The sequence below is a fragment of the Pseudophryne corroboree genome, chromosome 6, assembly GCF_028390025.1.
Source record: "Pseudophryne corroboree isolate aPseCor3 chromosome 6, aPseCor3.hap2, whole genome shotgun sequence".
NCBI classification, from domain to species: Eukaryota; Metazoa; Chordata; class Amphibia; order Anura; family Myobatrachidae; genus Pseudophryne; species Pseudophryne corroboree.
The window spans coordinates 660109407-660131946 of NC_086449.1; the positions used below are offsets into that span (position 1 = coordinate 660109407).

The 22540-nt window shown below is 45.0% G+C and overlaps 1 protein-coding gene across 2 annotated transcripts in view; it reads right to left on the bottom strand.

Moving 5' to 3' along the window:
• The window catches only part of LOC134933196 (rho GTPase-activating protein 7-like), a 426624-nt gene that overhangs the window by 21962 nt on the left and 382122 nt on the right, over nt 1-22540 (bottom strand). For both annotated transcript variants that reach the window (XM_063928234.1, XM_063928235.1), the window contains exons 2-3: nt 5965-6036; nt 4998-5079 (exon numbers count right to left, since the gene is read on the bottom strand). In XM_063928234.1, coding sequence (XP_063784304.1) covers nt 4998-5079; nt 5965-6036 — 154 coding nt within the window. The remainder of the gene's footprint in view (nt 1-4997; nt 5080-5964; nt 6037-22540) is intronic.

A 22540-nucleotide genomic window follows, 5' to 3' on the forward strand; every position in this document is an offset into this window, starting at 1 on the left:
GTTGTAAAGCCGAGACCCCTCGGGCAGCCGCCCAAGATGAGCCCACTTCCTTGTGGAATGGGCTTTTACTGATTTTGGCTGTGGCAAGCCTGCCACAGAATGTGCAAGCTGAATTGTACTACAAATCCAGCGAGCAATCGTCTGCTTAGAAGCAGGAACACCCATCTTGTTGGGTGCATACAGGCTAAAAACAGCGAGTCAGATTTTCTGACTCCAGTCGTCCTGGAAACATATATTTTCAGGGCCCTGACAACGTCAAGTAACTTGGAGTCCTCCAAGTCCCTAGTAGCCGCAGGTACCACAATAGGTTGGTTCATGTGAAAAACAGAAAACACCTTAAGGAGAAATTGAGGACGAGTCCTCAATTCTGCCCTGTCAGAATGAAAAATTAAGTAAGGGCTTTTATATGATAAAGCCGCCCATTCTGACACACGCCTGGCTGAAGCCAGGGCTAATAGAATCTTCACCTTCCCTGTGAAATATTTTAATTCCACAGTGGTGAGTGGATCAAACCAATGTGACTTTAGGAAACTCAAAACAACATTGAGATCCCAAGGTGCCACTGGGGGCACAAAAGGAGGCTGTATATGCAGTACCCCTTTTACAAACGTCTGAACTTCAGGCACTGAAGCCAGTTCTTTCTGGAAGAAATTCGACAGGGTCGAAATTTGAACCTTAATGGACCCTAATTTTAGGCCCATAGACAGTCCTGTTTTCAGGAAATGTAGGAAACGACCCAGTTGGAATTCCTCTGTAGGGACCTTCTTGGCCTCACACCACGCAACATATTTTCGCCAAATGCGGTGAAAATGTTTTGCGGTTACATCCTTCCTGGCTTCGACCAGGGTAGGGATGACTTCATCTGGAATGCCCTTTCAGGATCCGGCGTTCAACTGCCATGCCGTCAAACGCAGCCGCGGTAAGTCTTGGAACAGACAAGGCCCCTGCTGGAGCAGGTCCTCTCTTAAAGGTAGAGGCCACGGTTCTTCCGTGAGCATCTCTTGAAGTTCCGGGTACCAAGTCCTTCTTGACCCATCCGGAACCACGAGTATCGTTCTTACTCATCTCCTTCTTATGATTCTCAGTACTTTTGGTATGAGATGCATAGGAGGGAACACATACCCTGACTGGTACACCCACAGTGTTACCAGAGCGTCCACCGCTATTGCCTGAGGGTCCCTTGACCTGGCGCAATATCTGTCTAGTTTTTTGTTCAGGCGGGACGCCATCATGTCCACCTTTGGTTTTTCCCAACGGTTTACAATCATGTGGAAGACTTCCCGCTGAAGTCCCCACTCTCCCGGGTGGAGGTTATGCCTGCTGAGGAAGTCTGCTTCCCAGTTTTCCACTCCCGGAATTAACACTGCTGAGAGTGTTATCACATGATTTTTCACCCAGCGAAGAATCCTTGCAGTTTCTGCCATTTCCCTCCTGCTTCATGTGCCGCCCTGTCTGTTTACGTGGGCGACTGCCGTGATGTTGTCCCACTGGATCAATACCGGCTGACCTTGAAGCAGAGGTCTTGCTAAGCTTAGAGCCTTGTAAATTGCCCTTAGCTCCAGTATATTTATGTGGAGAGAAGTCTCCAGACTTGATCACACTCCCTGGAAATTTTTTCCTTGTGTGACTGCTCCCCAGCCACTCAGGCTGGCATCCGTGGTCACCAGGACCCAGTCCTGAATGTCGAATCTGCGGCCCTTCCATAGATGAGCACTCTGCAGCCACCGCAGAAGAAAACACCCTTGTCCTTGGAGACAGGGTTATCCGCTGATGCATCTGAAGATGCGATCCGGACCATTTTCCCAGCAGATTCCACTGAAAGGTTCTTGCGTGAAATCTACCGAATGGGATCGCTTTGTAAGAAACCACCATTTTTCACAGGACCCTTGTGCAATGATGCACTGATACTTTTCCTGGTTTTAGGAGGTTCCTGACTAGCTCGGATAACTCCCTGGCCTTCTTCTCCGGGAGAAAACATCCTTTTCTGGACTGTGTCCAGAATCATTCCTAGGAACATTAGACGTGTCGTCGGAAAAAGCTGCGATTTTGGAATATTTAGAATCCACTCGTGCTGTCGTAGAACTACTTGAGATAGTGCTACTCCGACCGCCAACTGTTCTCTGGACCTTGCCCTTATCAGGAAAGCGTCCATATTTCTTTTTAGGAAGAATCATCATTTCGGCCATTACCATGGTAAAGACCCGGGGTGCCGTGGACAATCCAAACGGCAGCGTCTGAACTGATAGTGACAGTTCTGTACCACGAACCTGAGATACCCTTGGTGAGAAGGGCAAAATTTGGACATGTAGGTAAGCGTCCCTGATATCCAGTGACACCATATCGTCCTGGTTCGCTATCACTGCTCTGAGTGACTCCATCTTGATTTGAACCCTTGTATGTAATTGTTCAAATCTTTTAGATCTCACCGAGCCGTTTGGCTTCAGTACCACAATATAGTGTGGAATAATACCCCTTCCCTTGTTGTAGGAGGGGTACTTTGATTATCACCTGCTGGGAATACAGCCTGTGAATTTTTTTCCAATACTGCCTACCTGTCGGAGGGAGACGTTGGTAAAGCAGACTTCAGGAACTTGTGAGGGGAAGACGTCTCGAATTTCCAATGTACACCTGGGATACTACGTGTAGGATCCAGGAGTCCACTTGCGAGTGAGCCCACTGCGTGCTGAAACTCTTGAGATGACCCCCCACCGCACCTGAGTCCGCTTGTATGGCTCCAGCGTCATGCTGCGGACTTGGCAGAAGCTGTGGAGGACTTCTGTTCCTGGGAATGGGCTGCCTGCTGCAGTCTTCTTCCCTTTCCTCTAACCCTGGGCAGATATGACTGGCCTTTTGCCCGCCTGCCTTTATGGGTACGAAAGGACTGAGACTGAAAAGACTGTGTCCTTTTCTGCTGAGATGTGACTTGGGGTAACAAAAGTGGATTTTCCAGCTGTTGCCATGGCCACCAGGTCCGATGGACCGCCCCTTTATACGGCAATACTTCCATGTGCCGTCTGGAATCTGCATCACCTGACCACTGTCGTGTCTATAAACATCGTCTGGCAGATATGGACATCACATCTACTCTTGATGCCAGAATGCAAATATCCCTCTGCGCATCTCGCATATATAGAAATGCATCCTTAAAATGCTCTATAGTCAATAAAATATTGTTCCTGTCAAGGGTATCAATATTTTCAGTCAGGAAATCCGACCAAGCCCCCCCAGCGCTGCACATCCAGGCTGAGGCGATTGCTGGTCGTAGTATAACACCAGTATGTGTGTATATACTTTTTAGGATATTTTTCAGCTTCCTATCAGCTGGCTCCTTGAGGGCGGCCGTATCTGGAGACGGTAACGCCACTTGTTTTTATAAGCGTGTGAGCGCCTTATCCACCCTAAGGTGTGTTTCCCAACTCGCCCTCACTTCTGGCGGGAAAGGGTATACCTCCAATAATTTTCTATCGGAGGAAACCCACGTATCATCACACACTTTAATTTATCTGATTCAGGAAAAACTACAAGTAGATTATTCCCACCCTACATAATACCCTTATTTGTGGTACTTGTAGTATCAGAAATATGTAACACCTCCTTCATTGCCCTTAACATGTAACGTGTGGCCCTAAAGGAAAATACGTTTGTTTCTTCACCGTCGACACTGAAGTCAGTGTCCGTGTCTGTGTCGACCAACTGAGGTAAATGTGCGTTTTTACAAGCCCCTGACGGTGTCTGAGACGCCTGGACAGGTACTAATTTGTTTGCCGGCCGTCTCATGTCGTCAACCGACCTTGCATCGTGTTGACATTATCACGTAATTCCTAAATAAGCCGTCCATTCCGGTGTCGACTCCCTAGAGAGTGACATCACCAATACAGGCAATTTGCTCCGCCTCCTCACCAACATCGTCCTCCTACATGTCGACACACACGTACCGACACACAGCACACACACAGGGAATGCTCTGATAGAGGACAGGACCCCACTAGCCCTTTGGGGAGACAGAGGGAGAGTTTGCCAGCACACACCAAAAACGCTATAATTATACAGGGACAACCCCTTATACAAGTGTTTTCCCTTATAGCATTTTCACATATGTAATCATATCGCCAAATAAGTGCCCCCCCTCTCTGTTTTAACCCTGTTTCTGTAGTGCAGTGCAGGGGAGAGCCTGGGAGCCTTCCTCACAGCAGAGCTGAGCAGGAAAATGGCGCCGTGTGCTGAGGAGAATAGGCCCCGCCCCCTAAAACGGCAGGCTCTTCTCCCGGAGTTTGTGAGATCTGGCAGGGGTTAAATACATCCATATAGCCTCAAGGGCTATATGTGATGTATTTTAGCCATAAAAAAGGTATAATACATTGCTGCCCAGGGCGCCCCCCCCAGCGCCCTGCACCCTCAGTGACCGCTGGTATGAAGTGTGCTGACAACAATGGCGCACAGCTGCAGTGCTGTGCGCTACCTTAGGAAGACTGAAAGTCTTCTGCCGCCTGTTTCTGGACCTCTGGACCTCTTCAACTTCGGCATCTGCAAGGGGGGTCGGCGGCACGGCTCCGGGACGAACCCCAGGGTGAGACCTGTGTTCCGACTCCCTCTGGAGCTAATGGTGTCCAGTAGCCTAAGAAGCAAATCCATCCTGCACGCAGGTGAGTTTACTTCTCTCCCCTAAGTCCCTCGTAGCAGTGAGCCTGTTGCCAGCAGGACTCACTGAAAATAAAAAACCTAACTTAAACTTTTATTCTAAGCAGCTCAGGAGAGCCACCTAGATTGCACCCTTCTCGGCCGGGCACAAAAATCTAACTGATGCTTGGAGGAGGGTCATAGGGGGAGGAGCCAGTGCACACCACCTGATCCTAAAGCTTTTATTATTGTGCCCTGTCTCCAGCGGAGCCGCTAAACCCCATGGTCCTGACGGAGTCGACAGCATCCACTTAGGACGTTAGAGAAATACAATTAAATAATGAAATGTAAAAGACTGAAATGGATCAAAGTTGACCAACCTGAACAGCGATTCCATCGCATCTCGATCAAGGAATTCATGATCATTCTTTACAATTTCTATGTCTATCGGGAACTGCAAATCTGAAATATATTAACAATTAAGACTCAACGGACAGCGTGCAGCAATTCAGATGTGTGGATCATGAGAGTTAATGACAGGAAAGCTTCATACACATTATTTTTATGACAATCATTGGGTGGCACCGCTTTATTCTACACAACGTTTAGTATTCTTACGAGAAAATGACTTGACACTTTTTAAATAGATACAAACAGATAAAACAGGTCCTTTAAAATCATGCCCTAATGAGAAGCCAGACATCGGCCACGATTTTATGTGTTCCATTTCCATGCCATTTAAACATCCACATCACCAAAATTCTGATGATAATTTTAGACGGACAAAAACAATTGTTCTTTCATGTCCTGGTTCAGAGGGGGACGCTATGCTGAGGTTTACGCATTCTGGCAATATTTTCTTGCACTACTCATGCATCACGATTAGTTACCAATGGCGATCGCAGAAAGTGATTGAGTGTAAGTGTGCATTTATGAGAGATAATGGGGTGCTAGTCAAACGCTGGCATGTTGCAACCAACGATGGCTCAGTTCTGAATGACATTCTGAGGGTCACTCAGATGCCCAATGGTGCGACCAATGGTGCATTGTTATATGCAAGCTATGGAGTCCACTGGCATCTCTGTACAAATTCCAGCCATGCAGCATTATCATATTGTCGCAGTACCGCTGCATACAAAGACACAGTTGCATTGGGATTTGTGCCCACCTCTGAATCAGGCCCTCAATTCTTAGAATGACTAATGTCTTCAGTTTGCTGATTGAGAAAACAAACAAAGCAAAGTTCTTGGAAATAATGGCTCCTGATGACAAGATGGGAAGTGGTAAAAAGTCCAATCTAAAAAAAATATATATAATAACGTTTGGGTGGTTGATCTATAGAATTACCTTCATATAACTGTGCATACTGCGGAAATCCTGCAGCTCGCAGCCAGTCACAGGCCTCCTTGGCTTCAATTTCTAGTGGGGGAAAATAATATTAATGTTAGATGATAAACATCATAAAACAAACAAAAAAAAAACCACCAGTCACTGACACACTGGCAGGTGCACAAAATCTAATGTTAAATTTCAGCCAGTAGAATGGCTTAATTATACAATATTTATATTAATCCAACTATAATTAGTGAGGGCATCCCCACCCCTGCGGGATGGCAGGGCTATTGCCCAAGGCGCTGCGGCCTGGGGGCACAACCGCAGTCACACAGCCAGCAGCATCTGTTCGAGGCATAATGTGAATGAGAGGCACAGCTGTGCGGCATAACATGATTGAGGGGCACTACTGTGCAGCGTAATGTGAATGAAGGGCACTGCTGCGCGGCGTAATGTGAATAAGGGGCACTACTGTGCGGTTTAATGTGAATAAGGGGCACTACTGTGTGGTATACGGTGTACATTGGGGAGTTTCTTTTTAAAAATCCCCTAGGGCATGGGCGGCTCATAACATGAGGGGAGAGAGATTAAATCTACGAGACCCCAAAAACCATGAATGTGCTGGGTGGGCCCCAAGATTTTTGTTGCTGGCAATCCATTTTATAGGCATGAAATTGGAATGTAAGGTTATTTGGGAAGAATTTCAAACATGTAGTCCATTCCTACATAGTTTGGCATTTTCAACTAAAGGGGGGTACACACAGAGATCCGTGCTTAAAATCTAAGCAATCTGACTAGATTGCTTAGAAAATAAGAATTTACTCACCGGTAATTCTATTTCTCGTAGTCCGTAGTGGATGCTGGGACTCCGTAAGGACCATGGGGAATAGTGGCTCCGCAGGAGACTGGGCACAACTAAAAGAAAGCTTTAAGACTACTGGTGTGCACTGGCTCCTCCCACTATGACCCTCCTCCAGACTTCAGTTAGGATACTGTGCCCGGAAGAGCTGACACAATAAGGAAGGATTTTGAATCCCGGGTAAGACTCATACCAGCCACACCAATCACACCGTATAACTCGTGATACTATACCCAGTTAACAGTATGAGAACAACTGAGCCTCTCAACAGATGGCTCAACAATAACTATATACAAGTATTGCAGACAATCCGCACTTGGGATGGGCGCCCAGCATCCACTACGGACTACGAGAAACAGAATTACCGGTGAGTAAATTCTTATTTTCTCTGACGTCCTAAGTGGATGCTGGGACTCCGTAAGGACCATGGGGATTATACCAAAGCTCCCAAACGGGTGGGAGAGCGCGGATGACTCTGCAGCAACGAATGGGCAAACTCTAGGTCCTCCTCACCCAGGGTGTCAAACTTGTAGAATTTAGCAAATGTGTTTGACCCCGACCAAGTAGCTGCTCGGCAAAGTTGTAGAGCCGAGACCCCTCGGGCAGCCGCCCAAGAAGAGCCCACCTTCCTCGTGGAATGGGCTTTCACTGATTTAGGATGCGGCAGTCCAGCCGCAGAATGTGCAAGCTGAATCGTACTACAGATCCAGCGAGCAATAGTCTGCTTTGAAGCAGGTGCACCCAACTTGTTGGGCGCATACAGGATAAATAGCGAGTCAGTCTTTCTGACTCCAGTTGTCCTGGAAACATAAATTTTCAGGGCCCTGACTACGTCCAACAACTTGGAAGCCTCCAAGTCTTTAGTAGCCGCAGGCACCACAATAGGTTGGTTCAGATGAAAGGCTGATACCACCTTAGGGAGAAATTGGGGACGAGTCCTCAATTCTGCCCTATCCATATGGAAAATCATATAAGGGCTTTTACATGACAAAGCCGCCAATTCTGATACACGCCTGGCCGAAGCCAAGGCCAACAACATGACCACTTTCCACGTGAGATACTTCAATTCCACGGTTTTAAGTGGCTCAAACCAATGTGACTTTAGGAAATCCAACACCACGTTGAGATCCCAAGGTGCCACTGGAGGCACAAAAGGGGGCTGAATATGCAGCACTCCCTTAACAAAAGTTTGAACTTCAGGTAGTGAAGCCAGTTCTCTCTGGAAGAAAATCGATAGAGCCGAAATTTGGACCTTAATGGAACCCAATTTTAGGCCCATAGTCACCCCTGACTTTAGAAAGTGCAGGAAACGGCCCAGCTGAAATTCTTCCGTTGGGGCCTTCCTGGCCTCACACCACGCAACATATTTTCGCCATATGCGGTGATAATGGTTTGCGGTTACTTCTTTCCTAGCTTTAATCAGCGTAGGAATGACTTCCTCTGGAATGCCCTTTTCCTTCAGGATCCGGTGTTCAACCGCCATGCCGTCAAACGCAGCCGTGGTAAGTCTTGGAACAGACAGGGCCCCTGCTGCAGCAGGTCCTGTCTGAGCGGCAGAGGCCATGGGTCCTCTGAGATCATTTCCTGAAGTTCCGGGTACCAAGCTCTTCTTGGCCAATCCGGAACAATGAGTATAGTTCTTACTCCTCTTCTCCTTATTATCCTCAGTACCTTTGGTATGAGAGGAAGAGGAGGGAATACATAAACCGACCGGTACACCCACGGTGTCACTATAGCGTCCACAGCTATCGCCTGCGGGTCTCTTGACCTGGCGCAATATTTTTCTAGCTTTTTGTTTAGGCGGGACGCCATCATGTCCACCTGTGGCCTTTCCCAACGGTTTACAATCAGTTGGAAGACTTCTGGATGAAGTCCCCACTCTCCCGGGTGGAGGTCGTGCCTGCTGAGGAAGTCTGCTTCCCAGTTGTCCACTCCCGGAATGAACACTGCTGCCAGTGCTAACACGTGATTTTCCGCCCATCGGAGAATCCTTGTGGCTTCTGCCATCGCCGTCCTGCTTCTCGTGCCGCCCTGTCGGTTTACATGGGCGACCGCCGTGATGTTGTCTGACTGGATCAGTACTGGCTGGTTTTGAAGCAGGGGTTTTGCCTGACTTAGGGCATTGTAAATGGCCCTCAGTTCCAGAATATTTATGTGCAGGGAAGTCTCCTGACTTGACCATAGTCCTTGGAAGTTTCTTCCCTGTGTGACTGCCCCCCAGCCTCGAAGGCTGGCATCCGTGGTCACCAGGACCCAGTCCTGTATGCCGAATCTGCGGCCCTCTTGAAGATGAGCACTCTGCAGCCACCACAGCAGAGACACCCTGGTCCTTGGAGACAGGGTTATCAGCCGATGCATCTGAAGATGCGATCCGGACCACTTGTCCAACAGGTCCCACTGAAAGGTTCTTGCATGGAACCTGCCGAATGGAATTGCTTCGTAGGAAGCTACCATCTTTCCCAGGATCCGCGTGCAGTGATGCACCGACACCTGTTTTGGTTTTAGGAGGCCTCTGACTAGAGATGACAGCTCCTTGGCCTTCTCCTCCGGGAGAAACACTTTTTTCTGTTCTGTGTCCAGAACCATCCCCAGGAACAGTAGACGTGTCGTAGGGACCAGCTGTGACTTTGGAATATTTAGAATCCAGCCGTGCTGTTGTAGCACCTCCCGAGATAGTGCTACCCCGACCAACAACTGCTCCCTGGACCTCGCCTTTATCAGGAGATTGTCCAAGTACGGGATAATTAAAACTCCCTTCTTTCGAAGGAGTATCATCATTTCGGCCATTACCTTGGTAAAGACCCTCGGAGCCGTGGATAGACCGAACGGCAACGTCTGGAATTGGTAATGACAATCCTGTACCACAAACCTGAGGTACTCCTGGTGAGGCTGGTAAATGGGGACATGCAGGTAAGCATCCTTGATGTCCAGTGATACCATGTAATCCCCCTCGTCCAGGCTTGCAATAACCGCCCTGAGCGATTCCATCTTGAACTTGAATTTTTTTATATATGTGTTCAAGGATTTCAAATTTAAAATGGGTCTCACCGAACCGTCCGGTTTCGGTACCACAAACATTGTGGAATAGTAACCCCGTCCTTGTTGAAGTAGGGGCACCTTCACTATCACCTGTTGTGAATACAGCTTGTGAATTGCCTGTAACACTGCCTCCCTGCCTGAGGGAGTTGTTGGTAAGGCAGATTTGAGGAAACGGCGGGGGGGGAGACGTCTCGAATTCCAGCTTGTACCCCTGAGATACTACTTGAAAGATCCAGGGATCCACTCGTGAGCGAGCCCACTGATCGCTGAAATTTTTGAGACGGGCCCCCACCGTACCTGGCTCCGCCTGTGGAGCCCCAGCGTCATGCTGTGGACTTAGAGGAAGCGGGGGAGGACTTTTGCTCCTGGGAACTGGCTGTATGCTGCAGCTTTTTCCCTCTACCTCTGCCTCTGGGCAGAAAGGACGCACCTCTAACCCGCTTGCCTTTCTGGGGCCGAAAGGACTGTACCTGATAATACGGTGCTTTCTTTGGCTGTGAGGGAACATGGGGTAAAAATGTAGACTTCCCAGCTGTTGCTGTGGAAACGAGGTCCGAGAGACCATCCCCGAACAACTCCTCACCCTTATAAGGCAAAACTTCCATGTGCCTTTTAGAATCTGCATCTCCTGTCCACTGCCGAGTCCATAACCCTCTCCTGGCAGAAATGGACATTGCACTTATTTTAGATGCCAGCCGGCAAATATCCCTCTGTGCATCCCTCATGTATAAGAGTGCGTCTTTAATATGCTCTACGGTTAGCAATATAGTGTCCCTGTCTAGGGTATATCAATATTTTCCGACAGGGAATCTCACCACGCAGCTGCAGCACTGCACATCCATGCTGAAGCAATAGCTGGTCTCAGTATAACACCTGTGTGTGTATATATAGACTTCAGGATAGCCTCCTGCTTTCTATCAGCAGATCCTTCAGGGCGGCCGTATCCTGAGACGGTAGTGCCACCTTCTTAGACAAGCGTGTGAGCGCTATATCCACCCTAGGGGATGTTTCCCAACGTGACCTATCCTCTGGCGGGAAAGGGTACGCCATTAGTAACCTCTTAGAAATTACCAGTTTCTTATCAGGGGAAGCCCACGCTTCTTCACACACTTCATTTAATTCCTCAGATGGAGGAAAAGCAACTGGTAGTTTTTTCTCTCCAAACATAATACCCTTTTTTGTGGTACCCGGGGTAACATCAGAAATATGCAACACATTTTTCATTGCCTCAATCATATAACGTGTGGCCCTATTGGAAGTTACATTAGTCTCATCGTCGTCGATACTGGAGTCAGTATCCGTGTCGACATCTGTCTGCCATCTGAGGTAGCGGGCGTTTTAGAGCCCCTGATGGCTTTTGCGACGCCTGGGCAGGCACAGGCTGAGAAGCCGGCTGTCCCACATTTGGTATGTCATCAAACCTTTAATGCAAGGAGTCGACACTGTCGCGTAATTCCTTCCACAGAACCATCCACTCAGGTGTCGACCCCGCAGGGGGTGACATCACATTTATCGGCATCTGTTCCGCCTCCACATAAGCCTCCTCATCAAACATGTCGACACAGCCGTACCGACACACCGCATACACACAGGGAATGCTCTGACAGAGGACAGGACCCCACAAAGCCCTTTGGGGAGACAGAGAGAGAGTATGCCAGCACACACCAGAGCGCTATATAACACAGGGATCCCACTATAAATGAGTGTTTTTCCCTTATAGCTGCTTATATTCTATATACTGCGCCTAAATTTAGTGCCCCCCCTCTCTTTTTTACCCTTATGTAGCTTGACACTGCAGGGGAGAGCCAGGGAGCGTCCTTCCAGCGGAGCTGTGAGGGAAAAATGGCGTCAGTGTGCTGTGACCGGAGTGTGAGGTGTGCATGAGGAGCAATGGCGCACAGCTGCAGTGCTGTGCGCTACCTTGTTGAAGACAGAAGTCTTCTGCCTCCGATTTTCAGGAACACTTCTTGCTTCTAGCTCTGTAAGGGGGCCGGCGGCGCGGCTCTGGGACCGAACATCGAGGTCGGGTCCTGTGGTCGATCCCTCTGGAGCTAATGGTGTCCAGTAGCCTAAGAAGCCCAAGCTACCACCAGTTAGGTAGGTTCGCTTCTTCTCCCCTTAGTCCCTCGCTGCAGTGAGTCTGTTGCCAGCAGATCTCACTGTAAAATAAAAAAACTAAAATATACTTTCTTTCTAGGAGCTCAAGAGAGCCCCTAGTGTGCATCCAGCTCAGCCGGGCACAAGATTCTAACTGAAGTCTGGAGGAGGGTCATAGTGGGAGGAGCCAGTGCACACCAGTAGTCTAAAGCTTTCTTTTAGTTGTGCCCAGTCTCCTGCGGAGCCGCTATTCCCCATGGTCCTTACGGAGTCCCAGCATCCACTTAGGACGTCAGAGAAATTAAGCACGGATCTCTTGTGTGTATGCCCATAGCGATAGCGATGTGCAGCTATCGATGGTGCTAGATTGAGCCTACATGCAGGTTCAATCTAGCAGGTCGCTCACTTCAGCACTGTGTGAATTGAGCGGCGCCCCGTGCCCCCCACTCAGCACACATCAGGCTGAGTGCTGGGCGGGGGTAGAGATGTGTGCCGAGTGGTTTGTGATAGATCGCTCAGCACACATCTCTAGATGTGTACCCCCCTTAAGCCAATGAATGAAAGATAACCCACATGTAGGGTTTTTAGCTGAGGCTCTGAGCCAAAGAGTTGTTTTTATCACTTTGGAGAGATTATGCAATCTGGAAAGTGGATATGAGACATACTGTATAAAGGGAAATGAGGGGCTCTGGGCAGGCATATAAAGGGGCATGAAAGGGCTCTGAGGCTATTTTAAAAGCATTGTCCTGAATGATGTTCATTTCCTATAGGTGGAAATTTTCATGCTGGGCTCCACTTGGTCTGGATCTGGCACTGATATGTATGTACATACGTACAAACTGAATTCTACTAAACTGTCGCAGTTGTCGGCAAAAATTATCAGACTTATATCAAGGGGTGCATTTACGAAGTATCTTGTGCTGGGGTTTTGAAATCCCTGAAAATTGGCAGCAGACTGAAGTCTCTAAACTCTTAGATTTACAATTCAGCAGTTTCGAGGGGTTCTGTAAACTGCTGTTGGTGTCTATATGTTTTATGACATTTACATTTTAAACAGCCAGTTAAAAGTGTATTGTGACGTAACTCTCCTTCAGACTGACCAGACAGCTTAAACATATAGCTTTTTTGAGCTACAGTATTTCGTCTGTCAGAACTAACACATTTTTTGGTGTGTTCTAAACCAGTTGCTTACCATACCTGGGGTTTCTATACTTCTAATGGGGAAAAAAAAAAATTGTATTATAAAGTTTCGATTCTCAGTTGGTTTCCATTGATTTGGACTTTAGTAAATCAGCGGAAAGCAATGCCGTTGATAAGCCCCTCCATTGCATAACCAATATTTTGTAAATATACATCCAAATACAATAAAGAAAGAGGGGGCATTGCAACGCTTGGTCTAGGATGTTACAGTGGAGGCAGAGTTTGGAGAATTGCGTTATGTGATGATTTTTGCCATGGTGTCATTGTGGAGGCTCTGTGGAGTTATTGTTTTTGGTGGCGGTCTGAGGACTCAAACCTGGGGCAATGCGCAGCTTTTAGGCAGCTTCATATGGCCATCACTGTCATTTACATTTGTGCCCTCTTGCATTCTTGCTTCAATTACGTTAAACATGCCTTGAAGTAGCGCCATGATGTGGCAGGATTCTGTAGCACAGAGCGTCTTTTTTGCTTTTTTTCAGCAAAAAATGCATCTTAGAAGCAAAGTAATGTAATAGGACACATAAGCAGCTTCTGCGGATTAAAATGATACACATCATGCCTATAGTCTGTGTGTAATTGCGGCTCTATCTGCATCCAAAATGCCAAGTTAGTGTTTTCCAAGAAAACTGTAGCATAGCATTTTGTATGCAAATACAGCCAGTCGCAGCCCCACACAGAATATAGGCATGCCGTATATCATTTTAATCAGCAGCAACTGCGCGTTTGTCCTATTACATATCTTTGCGTCTAAGACACATTTTCGAAGAAAAAAAACGCAAAAAAGATGCTCGGCGCTACCAAGACACACTGCACTCGTGTTGTATAACGCAACTTGTAGCGCACGGAGCACAGATGTAAGAGGACACATCTGTATGTTATTACTTTCATGGAATAGCTGCTTGCATTATACTTATGGTTTTAATAATAAATATAATGATTTTAGTAATATATATATGATGATATGGTATTAAGAGCAGCGCTGTGTTCAAAACTCTGGAACTGCACACACACTGTTTGATGGGCAGTTCATAGTATTTCCCTGGTGTGCACTTCATGCCCCAGTCCAACACTCCATGCACTTGATCACACCTTGTAGTAGCATGTCACAGGGGTGTGGTTTTGCGGCACACCCAGTCTCTCTTTATCCTGGTCGTGCAGAGCGCTGAGAAGCGGAGCTGCTTGTCCAGACTTTCAGGTGGATGTACTGGCCCATCAGCCCTTCTGGTATTTGCCAGATGGCCAGTCCGTCCCAGTCTACAAGCCACCAGTCACAGTCCCCAGCTCCTTCCTACTTTGTAGTCATATTTGTTTGTTATAGTTTGTTATGCTTGTTTACAAAGTCTGCTGATATGTTAATACAGATAGGTGTCTCATTGATTACATTTTCTACATTTAATTGACTGCTATGATGTAGAGCAATTTGCGGCCGTTTTGAAGATTATAGGGCTGCTTGGTAAGGCCCCGAACCTTATAAGGTTGCCCATCATTGGTCTAGTTCATATACGTAAAAAACGACAATATTTAATCTTCTACAACTCAAAAAACACAAAAGAACATGGTGTACATATGCAAATATTAAAGTAACAATATTTCAAGTTAAAACAAATAGTTCATGACACTAGCACATACTGTAGTAATGTGTAGTAAGCCACTGCTGAAAAAAAAGGCCTGTTGCAGAAGAAAGTCTGAGCCACATATAGCAGCATATCCAATTGGCCCTGATAATTTCTTGGGAGAAATTGTCTCATGAAATAATTTAATTTTTTGGCCGAAAATACATTGGACAGCAATCAGGGAATTTTTTTTCACCTGCCTCATACATGGACACGAAAAAAAATCCCAGATGATTGCCGGTATTGAGGGCTATTGAATATCCCGGGGGAGGGGGTGGGGGGGTTTCAATGAGCAGCGGTAAATTACTGATAATCTATGCAGGAATATACACCACCATGCAACTTTTCATTCAAAACATTCCCACCCTCGCTGTTTCCCAGCATAAGGAAGTTGCCAAAAAAACAACAACAAACAAACCATGAGCAAACTACAGCAAACAAACAAACAAACAAACCCGTCTATTTAAGCTGACCGCACAACTTGGGTATTTGTGGATGAACCATATGATTAATTACACTGGTGACAAATTAGGCAGCAGAATGTTGTGTGTTTTTTTTTACATTAAATCTGCAAAAAGTGGTGAAACATAAGTATATGGGCATAAGGTTCTCTCAGCAATGTATTTCTAGCCAACTACTATAACGTCACTGTTATATTTGCTATCCGGCCAACCGGCAACAGATGTTGGGAATTAACTGCTCATTTTGTGGCAATTAATAAAACTCTAGAGCCAATGCTTTTACATTCCCACAGGAGCAGGGTCAAAGTATAACCTTCCAGAATTACAGAACACTCACCAGATGCCTGAAAAATGTAAACATGTTTAGTAGGTCTTAGAGCCACAGCACAGCACTAAACTCTACTCTAACGGGTGCTACGTAAACGTCAAGATGTTTCACATTGGACATCTGCTTCAAAGGGGCCAGAAAGAGGGGATGAAAGGAAGTAGTACATACTCCCAAATGCTGTCCAGAGCTCTGCTTTCTTACAATGGTAAAAGTGATGCAGATGTCATCTGTGAAAGAGAGTTTAAAAGGAGGAACAATTCTTTAAAATAAAAAAAAGAGAGAAGGAAAGGAGGAAGCACATATACAGATGCCCATGTGTGTAATGTGTTTTATTCATCTGACACTATCCCATCTTTCTATTTTAATATCAAATGTCATGTCACCAGGAGTAAGGAGAGTGCTGCAATGTTTCCCCTCATCACTGTCTATTAATCATATGCTGCCAGCACAGATACTCCTATTCCCAGTGGAACCTGCACGCCTTTGGGATGGGGAGGGAATTCCGACATTTTAAAATGTATTTTCAGGTATAAGTAAAATTATTCTTTAAATCCACAACATTTTGTTTCCTGGCTGTAACTCAGACATCTGGTAAACTGAAAATAATGTAGGTACAACAGTTTTACCTCATTTGGGACCTAGAGTACGGGGTGTAATGTTAACTACTAGCCAGATACCAGTTTACATCTGGATTCAGAGATTGCCTGTCTCTACATCTTTGTAAGCAGGGGCTATGCTAAAGTATGCAAAAGCAGCTGGAGGCATTTGTAGTAGAAAGATATCCACTGCATGCTTTTGTGATCTGCTGCTGCATCCACAGACACAACATCAGATCACACGTGTGAACATAGTCATCTTAGTAAACCTCAGAAGACACAGACCCTGGCCTAAGTATACCTGCAAAACATGGATGACACTCCTTTGTTCTGTAAAACGCCAATGTCAATGCCCCCTCCCCACCTCCCAGACAGCTACAGACCGTCACACACCTAACATTTGCAGCTGCAGGACGCATCTATACATGTGCAGTTCAACATCGGAAATCTGCGAGAAAATCGGAAGACCGCCAGTCTCTAAATCAGGCCCTTTGTACAGAGTTTGCCAAACTTTGCCATTACAGTACAGATTTTAATATCCATGCTTGAGTACAGACTTTTGAAAATCAGTTAATTTAACCACCTGGACTCATAAATGGATATCCTTAAAACCTGTACTGGAATGCCGGAGCTTGAAAGACTTGAGGGCCTATTTATCACCATCCGCATCCAAAACTCGCACTGCGATAACTGATTACATCGCACGGATGTATCAATTATCGTGTGCAGAAACAGAGCTTGCGATCAAGCTCTGTCCCTGCGATGATACTCCGCAGCAACATCGGGGTATTCTTCGGAAAAAATTCCCCCGATGTCCTGCTGCACATGCGCCATCGCCGCTACCACCGCCGCCCGGTCGACTCCCCCCTCCCCTTCGTGGACCCCCTCTCAGAAGATCAATATACTCCCCAGTCCAGGGAACTGGTCCGCGCTGCTTCTGCTGGGCTGCCCGGTGCCAGATACTGTGCGCTGCGGTGACCCCGGCTGCTGTAAAGTACACTGCCGCTTTGCAGCGTCACTTTACTGCACCGGGGTCACATTGAAGCACATGGGGGACCCGGCGCCCGGCATCGCTCCCCGGAACAGTGGACACCAGCTCCCTGGACAGGTAAGTATGTTTTGTTTTTGTTTTTTTACTTTTTACACTGTGATCAGCTTGTGTGTCCATCGGATACACATAGCTGATCACTCTGCCGGGTCCCCGCACAGCTTGGGCAAATGACACATTATCGCAGTGCTGCCCTGTGAACTCACCAGTCTGATCTGGCGAGATCACATGGCACACTGCTGTATTTTTTCACATTTTTTTTTTAGTAAATCTGGTCAGATCGCATTTCCCATTATAAGTATGGGGAATGCGATGTGGATTACTAAGAAAAAAGTGAATTAAAGGGTTTGGAGCAGTTTTTCATGAAAATTGCTCCAAATGCCCTTTAATACATTCAGGTGATACTAAAATAATGTGAAAAGGGTGTGAAAACCCCCTTTTTCACATTATTTTAGTAAAAATAATGTTAATAAATAGACCCCTTAGTCCATACAGAAAAATAATCTATAAATGCTATTAGTTCAAGCCTAGATTTTAATTTTATTTTTTAAAGGGGGAGGGGGCTGGATCCCCATAAAACTGTTGTAGGCTAGTATGGAGATGTTACATTGAACAGTTATTACCAGCCTACACTATTACTGACCGCATAGTGTAACATCTCCATACTACTACAGGTCTGACCTATAGTATAGGGTAGTTAGGAGTAATGAGAAACCACCTCAGCTGGGTTTTGAAAGTTTGCGCAATATGGAATATATTGCATTTGGGGCACTAAATATACAAACAGTCCATAACAAAAAATAACACGGAACATTTGTAATAACATTATTATCACTTATTTATACATCACCAGCATGCTCCGCAGCATTTTACAATCTGGTTTGTTACAAACATACGGCATGATCTGTAGGCAAAAATCCTCAAACTTTTGATCTGTAGTTAAATATGAATACGTTCCAGATATAACCACTGCAGATATAAATGCTCTCGTATGGAGAATGGTTTTATCACTACATTTCCCAACATAACCTTAGTGACAGTTTCATGCAGGCATTTTCCAGGCAGCCAGTGAGGTGAAAGGCCGCAGAAGTAACGCCGCACAGTGAGGGATATGGGCAACAACCAGATTTGGCAGCTGAGAATAAAACATTGTTTACAGTTCAAGCAGCTTGTCAGTTTATTATTAGAGAATGGAACAAAACCTAGTGTAAGTGCGACTAGTTACAGCATCTGCCTAATTTATTAAATGGATAAAAAGATGCAACAATGAAAAATATATATTCTCATTGGGTTTCCCACCTCAAATGCTGAACATCTGCTTCATTCTCACGTGTATCAGATTCCAAAATAAATAGCTGACATACTGTACATATAGTGTTTCCATTCTCAAATCCCTACTGAGTTATATTAGATGCTGATCAGGCGCAAACCAGTGGAGACACTAAGGTTTTAGATGACTGGTTGGGCTAAGATTTGGGCTTTTGCAATACAATGCATCAGGGCTAACAAAGTGGCTTCAATATGTGGATCTTACTGGGAATACAAAGTCATGCAATTTCATCTTATGGATATTTATTTACAGTTTTTTATATAGCGCAGAAAATTCAGTTGCGCTTTAGAACTGGAGACAATGATAAAACAATACTGGGTAATTACAAACAGTCAGAGGTAGGAAGGTCCTGCTCGCAATCTTACAATCTATAGGGAAATGTATACACTGCAATCAACCTTTATATAAATGGCAGCATTTTCCAGTGCTGTACAATCAGGGGAAAAACTTGAACATGCCACAAAAAAATAAATAAAATTAAAAATACAGAATATCACATATGAACTAGAATAACAAAATTAAACAGTACAAAGTAGAGAGAGATGAGCCAGCTCATTAGAGGTTACATACTGTACAGCTATGGTTACCACAATGTACACACGTGTTGAAATGGACATATAGAATGTGTTTCTGAAAAAGACAAATGTCACTGATCTGTTCACTGGGTGCAAAAATGGTGCCTGCTAATTTCCCCTGAAATCCCATCCACACCAGAACACTTTCAAAAACTGCAGGTGTTATTAATGTGCATTTTTGCACACAGGCAGGGCTGCGATTGTAAGTAAAATTGATGGATCTCTCCCTTGAATGCTATATGGGATACAAGATAAGATAAGGGTATGTCTGTCTGAAGATGGACAACCCCTTTAAGACAAATGACCCCACCTATATTTCAGAGATCTACCCAATAAGAAGGCAATTAATATACAGTATATAGTACAGTGCTAGGCATATACCTACATGACGGAATACATGCCTTTTACCGGCCCGCCTGTCGGGAATCCGGCGTCAGCATTGTGACCGCCTCCCTACATGACACCATACTCTGACATATGAGCTCATTTACTGTACTAAAACAAATCACAGATCAAGAGCTGAAAAGTTGAAGCACAAAAGTATATTGCTGTATTAACAGCAGCCGACTTCTCTCTTTTTGCACAAAGAGTTCACCAGTCTTCAGTGAACAATGGAATACTTGGCTTTAGAACATAGGATGTTTTCATAGAGATGGTGTATAGATAACTGGACAGATGATGTGTTGGGCAGGGGGTGGCAACCAGCCTTTTCCTTAGCCTCAATACAAGCTCTTTTGAAGAATTGGCAGGAACTATGACAGTGTCCACAGTCCTACGTGCAGCATTAGCCATACTTATCTTCCATCTGTCAAGATTAAATGAAGGGTAACTTGTTTTACAACAAGGCGTGTGCGGCATGGAACAATATATAAAAGGCAATTAGGGAAAATGTAACAGTTTACTGTAGAAAAATAAATAAAAACTTAATAGAAAATTTGCTTAGCACAATTGGACTGAAATGCAAATTGCATAAATACCATCTATTGTGTCACGATGAAAGCCCTGCATACGGCCAGAGACTGTAAAATCAGGTACACAGTATATAGTCCTTTCCTAATCAGTTGTCTTAGGCCAGTAATTCACAACTGTATGTAGATGGTGCCCCCATTGTTAATGTTAGAACCAAAGGGCACGATTCATAGTTGTACGAAAACCCATTAAAAATTGGTTTGCAGAGTTTGGAGTTGAAGAATTGGATGGCCTGCATGGAGTTTGAAAACCTCTGGGATGTACTGTAATGCTGATCGCTAACCAGGCATTTTTGTCAACCATCAATAATGGGTGCAAATTTCTGCAGTTATACCAAAATCTAGTGGAACGCCTTCCCAGAAGTGTGTAGGCTGTTATGAATATGGGGTTGGAGTGAAATATGTTCAAGAAGCACATGAATGTGATACATACATATGACCAACACCAGACCTCAAATTCTCAACTGTTTTTCACCATTTTCTAATTGGAAAGGTTGGAGGTATGGTGAATAGCAAAACAAAAGTACTCGCACCTATTAGCCCCCAGTGCTCACTGAAACAACACTGCATCCTGACCCGTGATCTATTGTACATGCTGCAGTTTTACTAAAAGTCATCCTCTGATCTATGCACTTTGGAGAATAGTCTAAGCCAGTAACATGAAGTTCAAGTTGACCCAGTCTGCATTTAATTTCCACACAGCGACTTGCTAAGAAAATCAGGCATGGGTGATGGGAAGTTGGAGTACCATCATTTCAGTTTTACTTCTCATGAGCAGAAGTGTGTAACCTCATCTTAAAAATAAAGTAAATAATTACATAAAGGGAAGATCTGGATTCTGCTGCTGGACACAAGAGTAGGAGAAAAGCTACAGCCTAAGCCTTCTCCAGAACCAGAAGGGAAAGTAAGTTCATATAAGTTAGTGATGGAAATGCCTAATTGCCGGATGCTGACTGTTAAGATTTCTACAGTGATTTCTACTAGTTCATCTTCAGGTCAGTAACTTCCTTGTCTCTCCTTATTCCAAGAGTACAACGAAACCAGTAGCTGCACAAAAATGCCAGTCACCTTTGATGGCTTTTATAGTGGCTGAGAATGCTTCTGCCCTAAAACCCTGCATTGCGGATGACGAGTGGTGCTTGTGCATATAAATTGCAGCCAGCAGAGTTCCAGGTTCTGTGGTTTGTAAATAATATTAATAAAGGAACACATAACATCAAGTCCAGGCAACATGGATAAAGATTCAATACAAAAAGAAAAGTTTACAGGGCTGCACACTTTGGGATCATGTTATATGGATATAGTTTAAAACATCAATTTTATTAAATTCTTTATGGCTTGCAGCTGTAGTTCCAGATAACAAACAAGCTGATCCTGTAAGTCATTGGCTACAGCCCTGAAAAGTCCTTAGGGTATGGCTACAAGACCTGGTTGTTCCATTACAGTTTGCAGCTGTGTCTTGACACCTACGTTGCATAGCGTAAAGCACAGACCAAGCACTCCTGCCAAATGGAATATATTGGTTATTCAATGAAAAATCTTTCTGGAAGAATAAATCGTTCAGTTTCAGAAAATTAATATGTAACAAAACACTCAAAATACAAAACAGCTGCTCAAAAAAGGTGAAGGTAAAAACGCAGCCTCACCCGGAAACATCCTTCTGATATAATAACCACAATAAGAAGAAGGACATGTAGTGCACAGGAATATATGTGCAGTAAAGTCAAACTGCTAGATTGGTAAATTGAAATGGGATAGACACCAACATTAGCAGGGTGCTCAAGTTACAGATCTCACATAATTTGAAATATGCCCAAAAAATGGTAGGTACCAGTCAAAAGGACACCTCAAAGTTAGGATGATCATTTGAACCGAAACCAAAGTGAAAAAAAAAAAAGATTAGGTCACAGAGTAGGATTTAAATGGGGAGCAGGAGCCACACGAGCCCACGTATCCATCGACATACAATGTGCTGTAATTTGTGATAATTTTGAGAGTGTGATGTAACATACTGCATTAGTTGAACCCCCCCCCCCCCCCCCCAAAAAAAAAAAAAGAGAAAAAAAAAAAAAAAATACATTGGCCAGCTAAAGCAACAAGCTGCCAGGCAATAGTAGTGAATCTCAGTGAAATGTACAGCTTTCCTTAGATCAGTGGTTCTCAGCCTGTATGCTGTGGCACCCTGGGGTGCCCCGGGACACTTGCAGGGGTGCCTTGGATTGGTGGTCAAGGCCAATTCAATATATTTCTGATCAATGCAATAGGAAAAATAACAGTGCTGGTGGCTGTCAATCAACAAATGTGGACAAACAAACAAATCTTGTCCCCACCACACAACTGAACCAAAGTATAATTTAGAAATTAAAAAAAAAAAAAATTACTTAATATAATATTTCTTTTTACATTTCTCAATAAGAAACTTTTGCCCTAGGAGTGCCATGAAAAAAATTCACTGACTCAGATGAGAGGAACACATG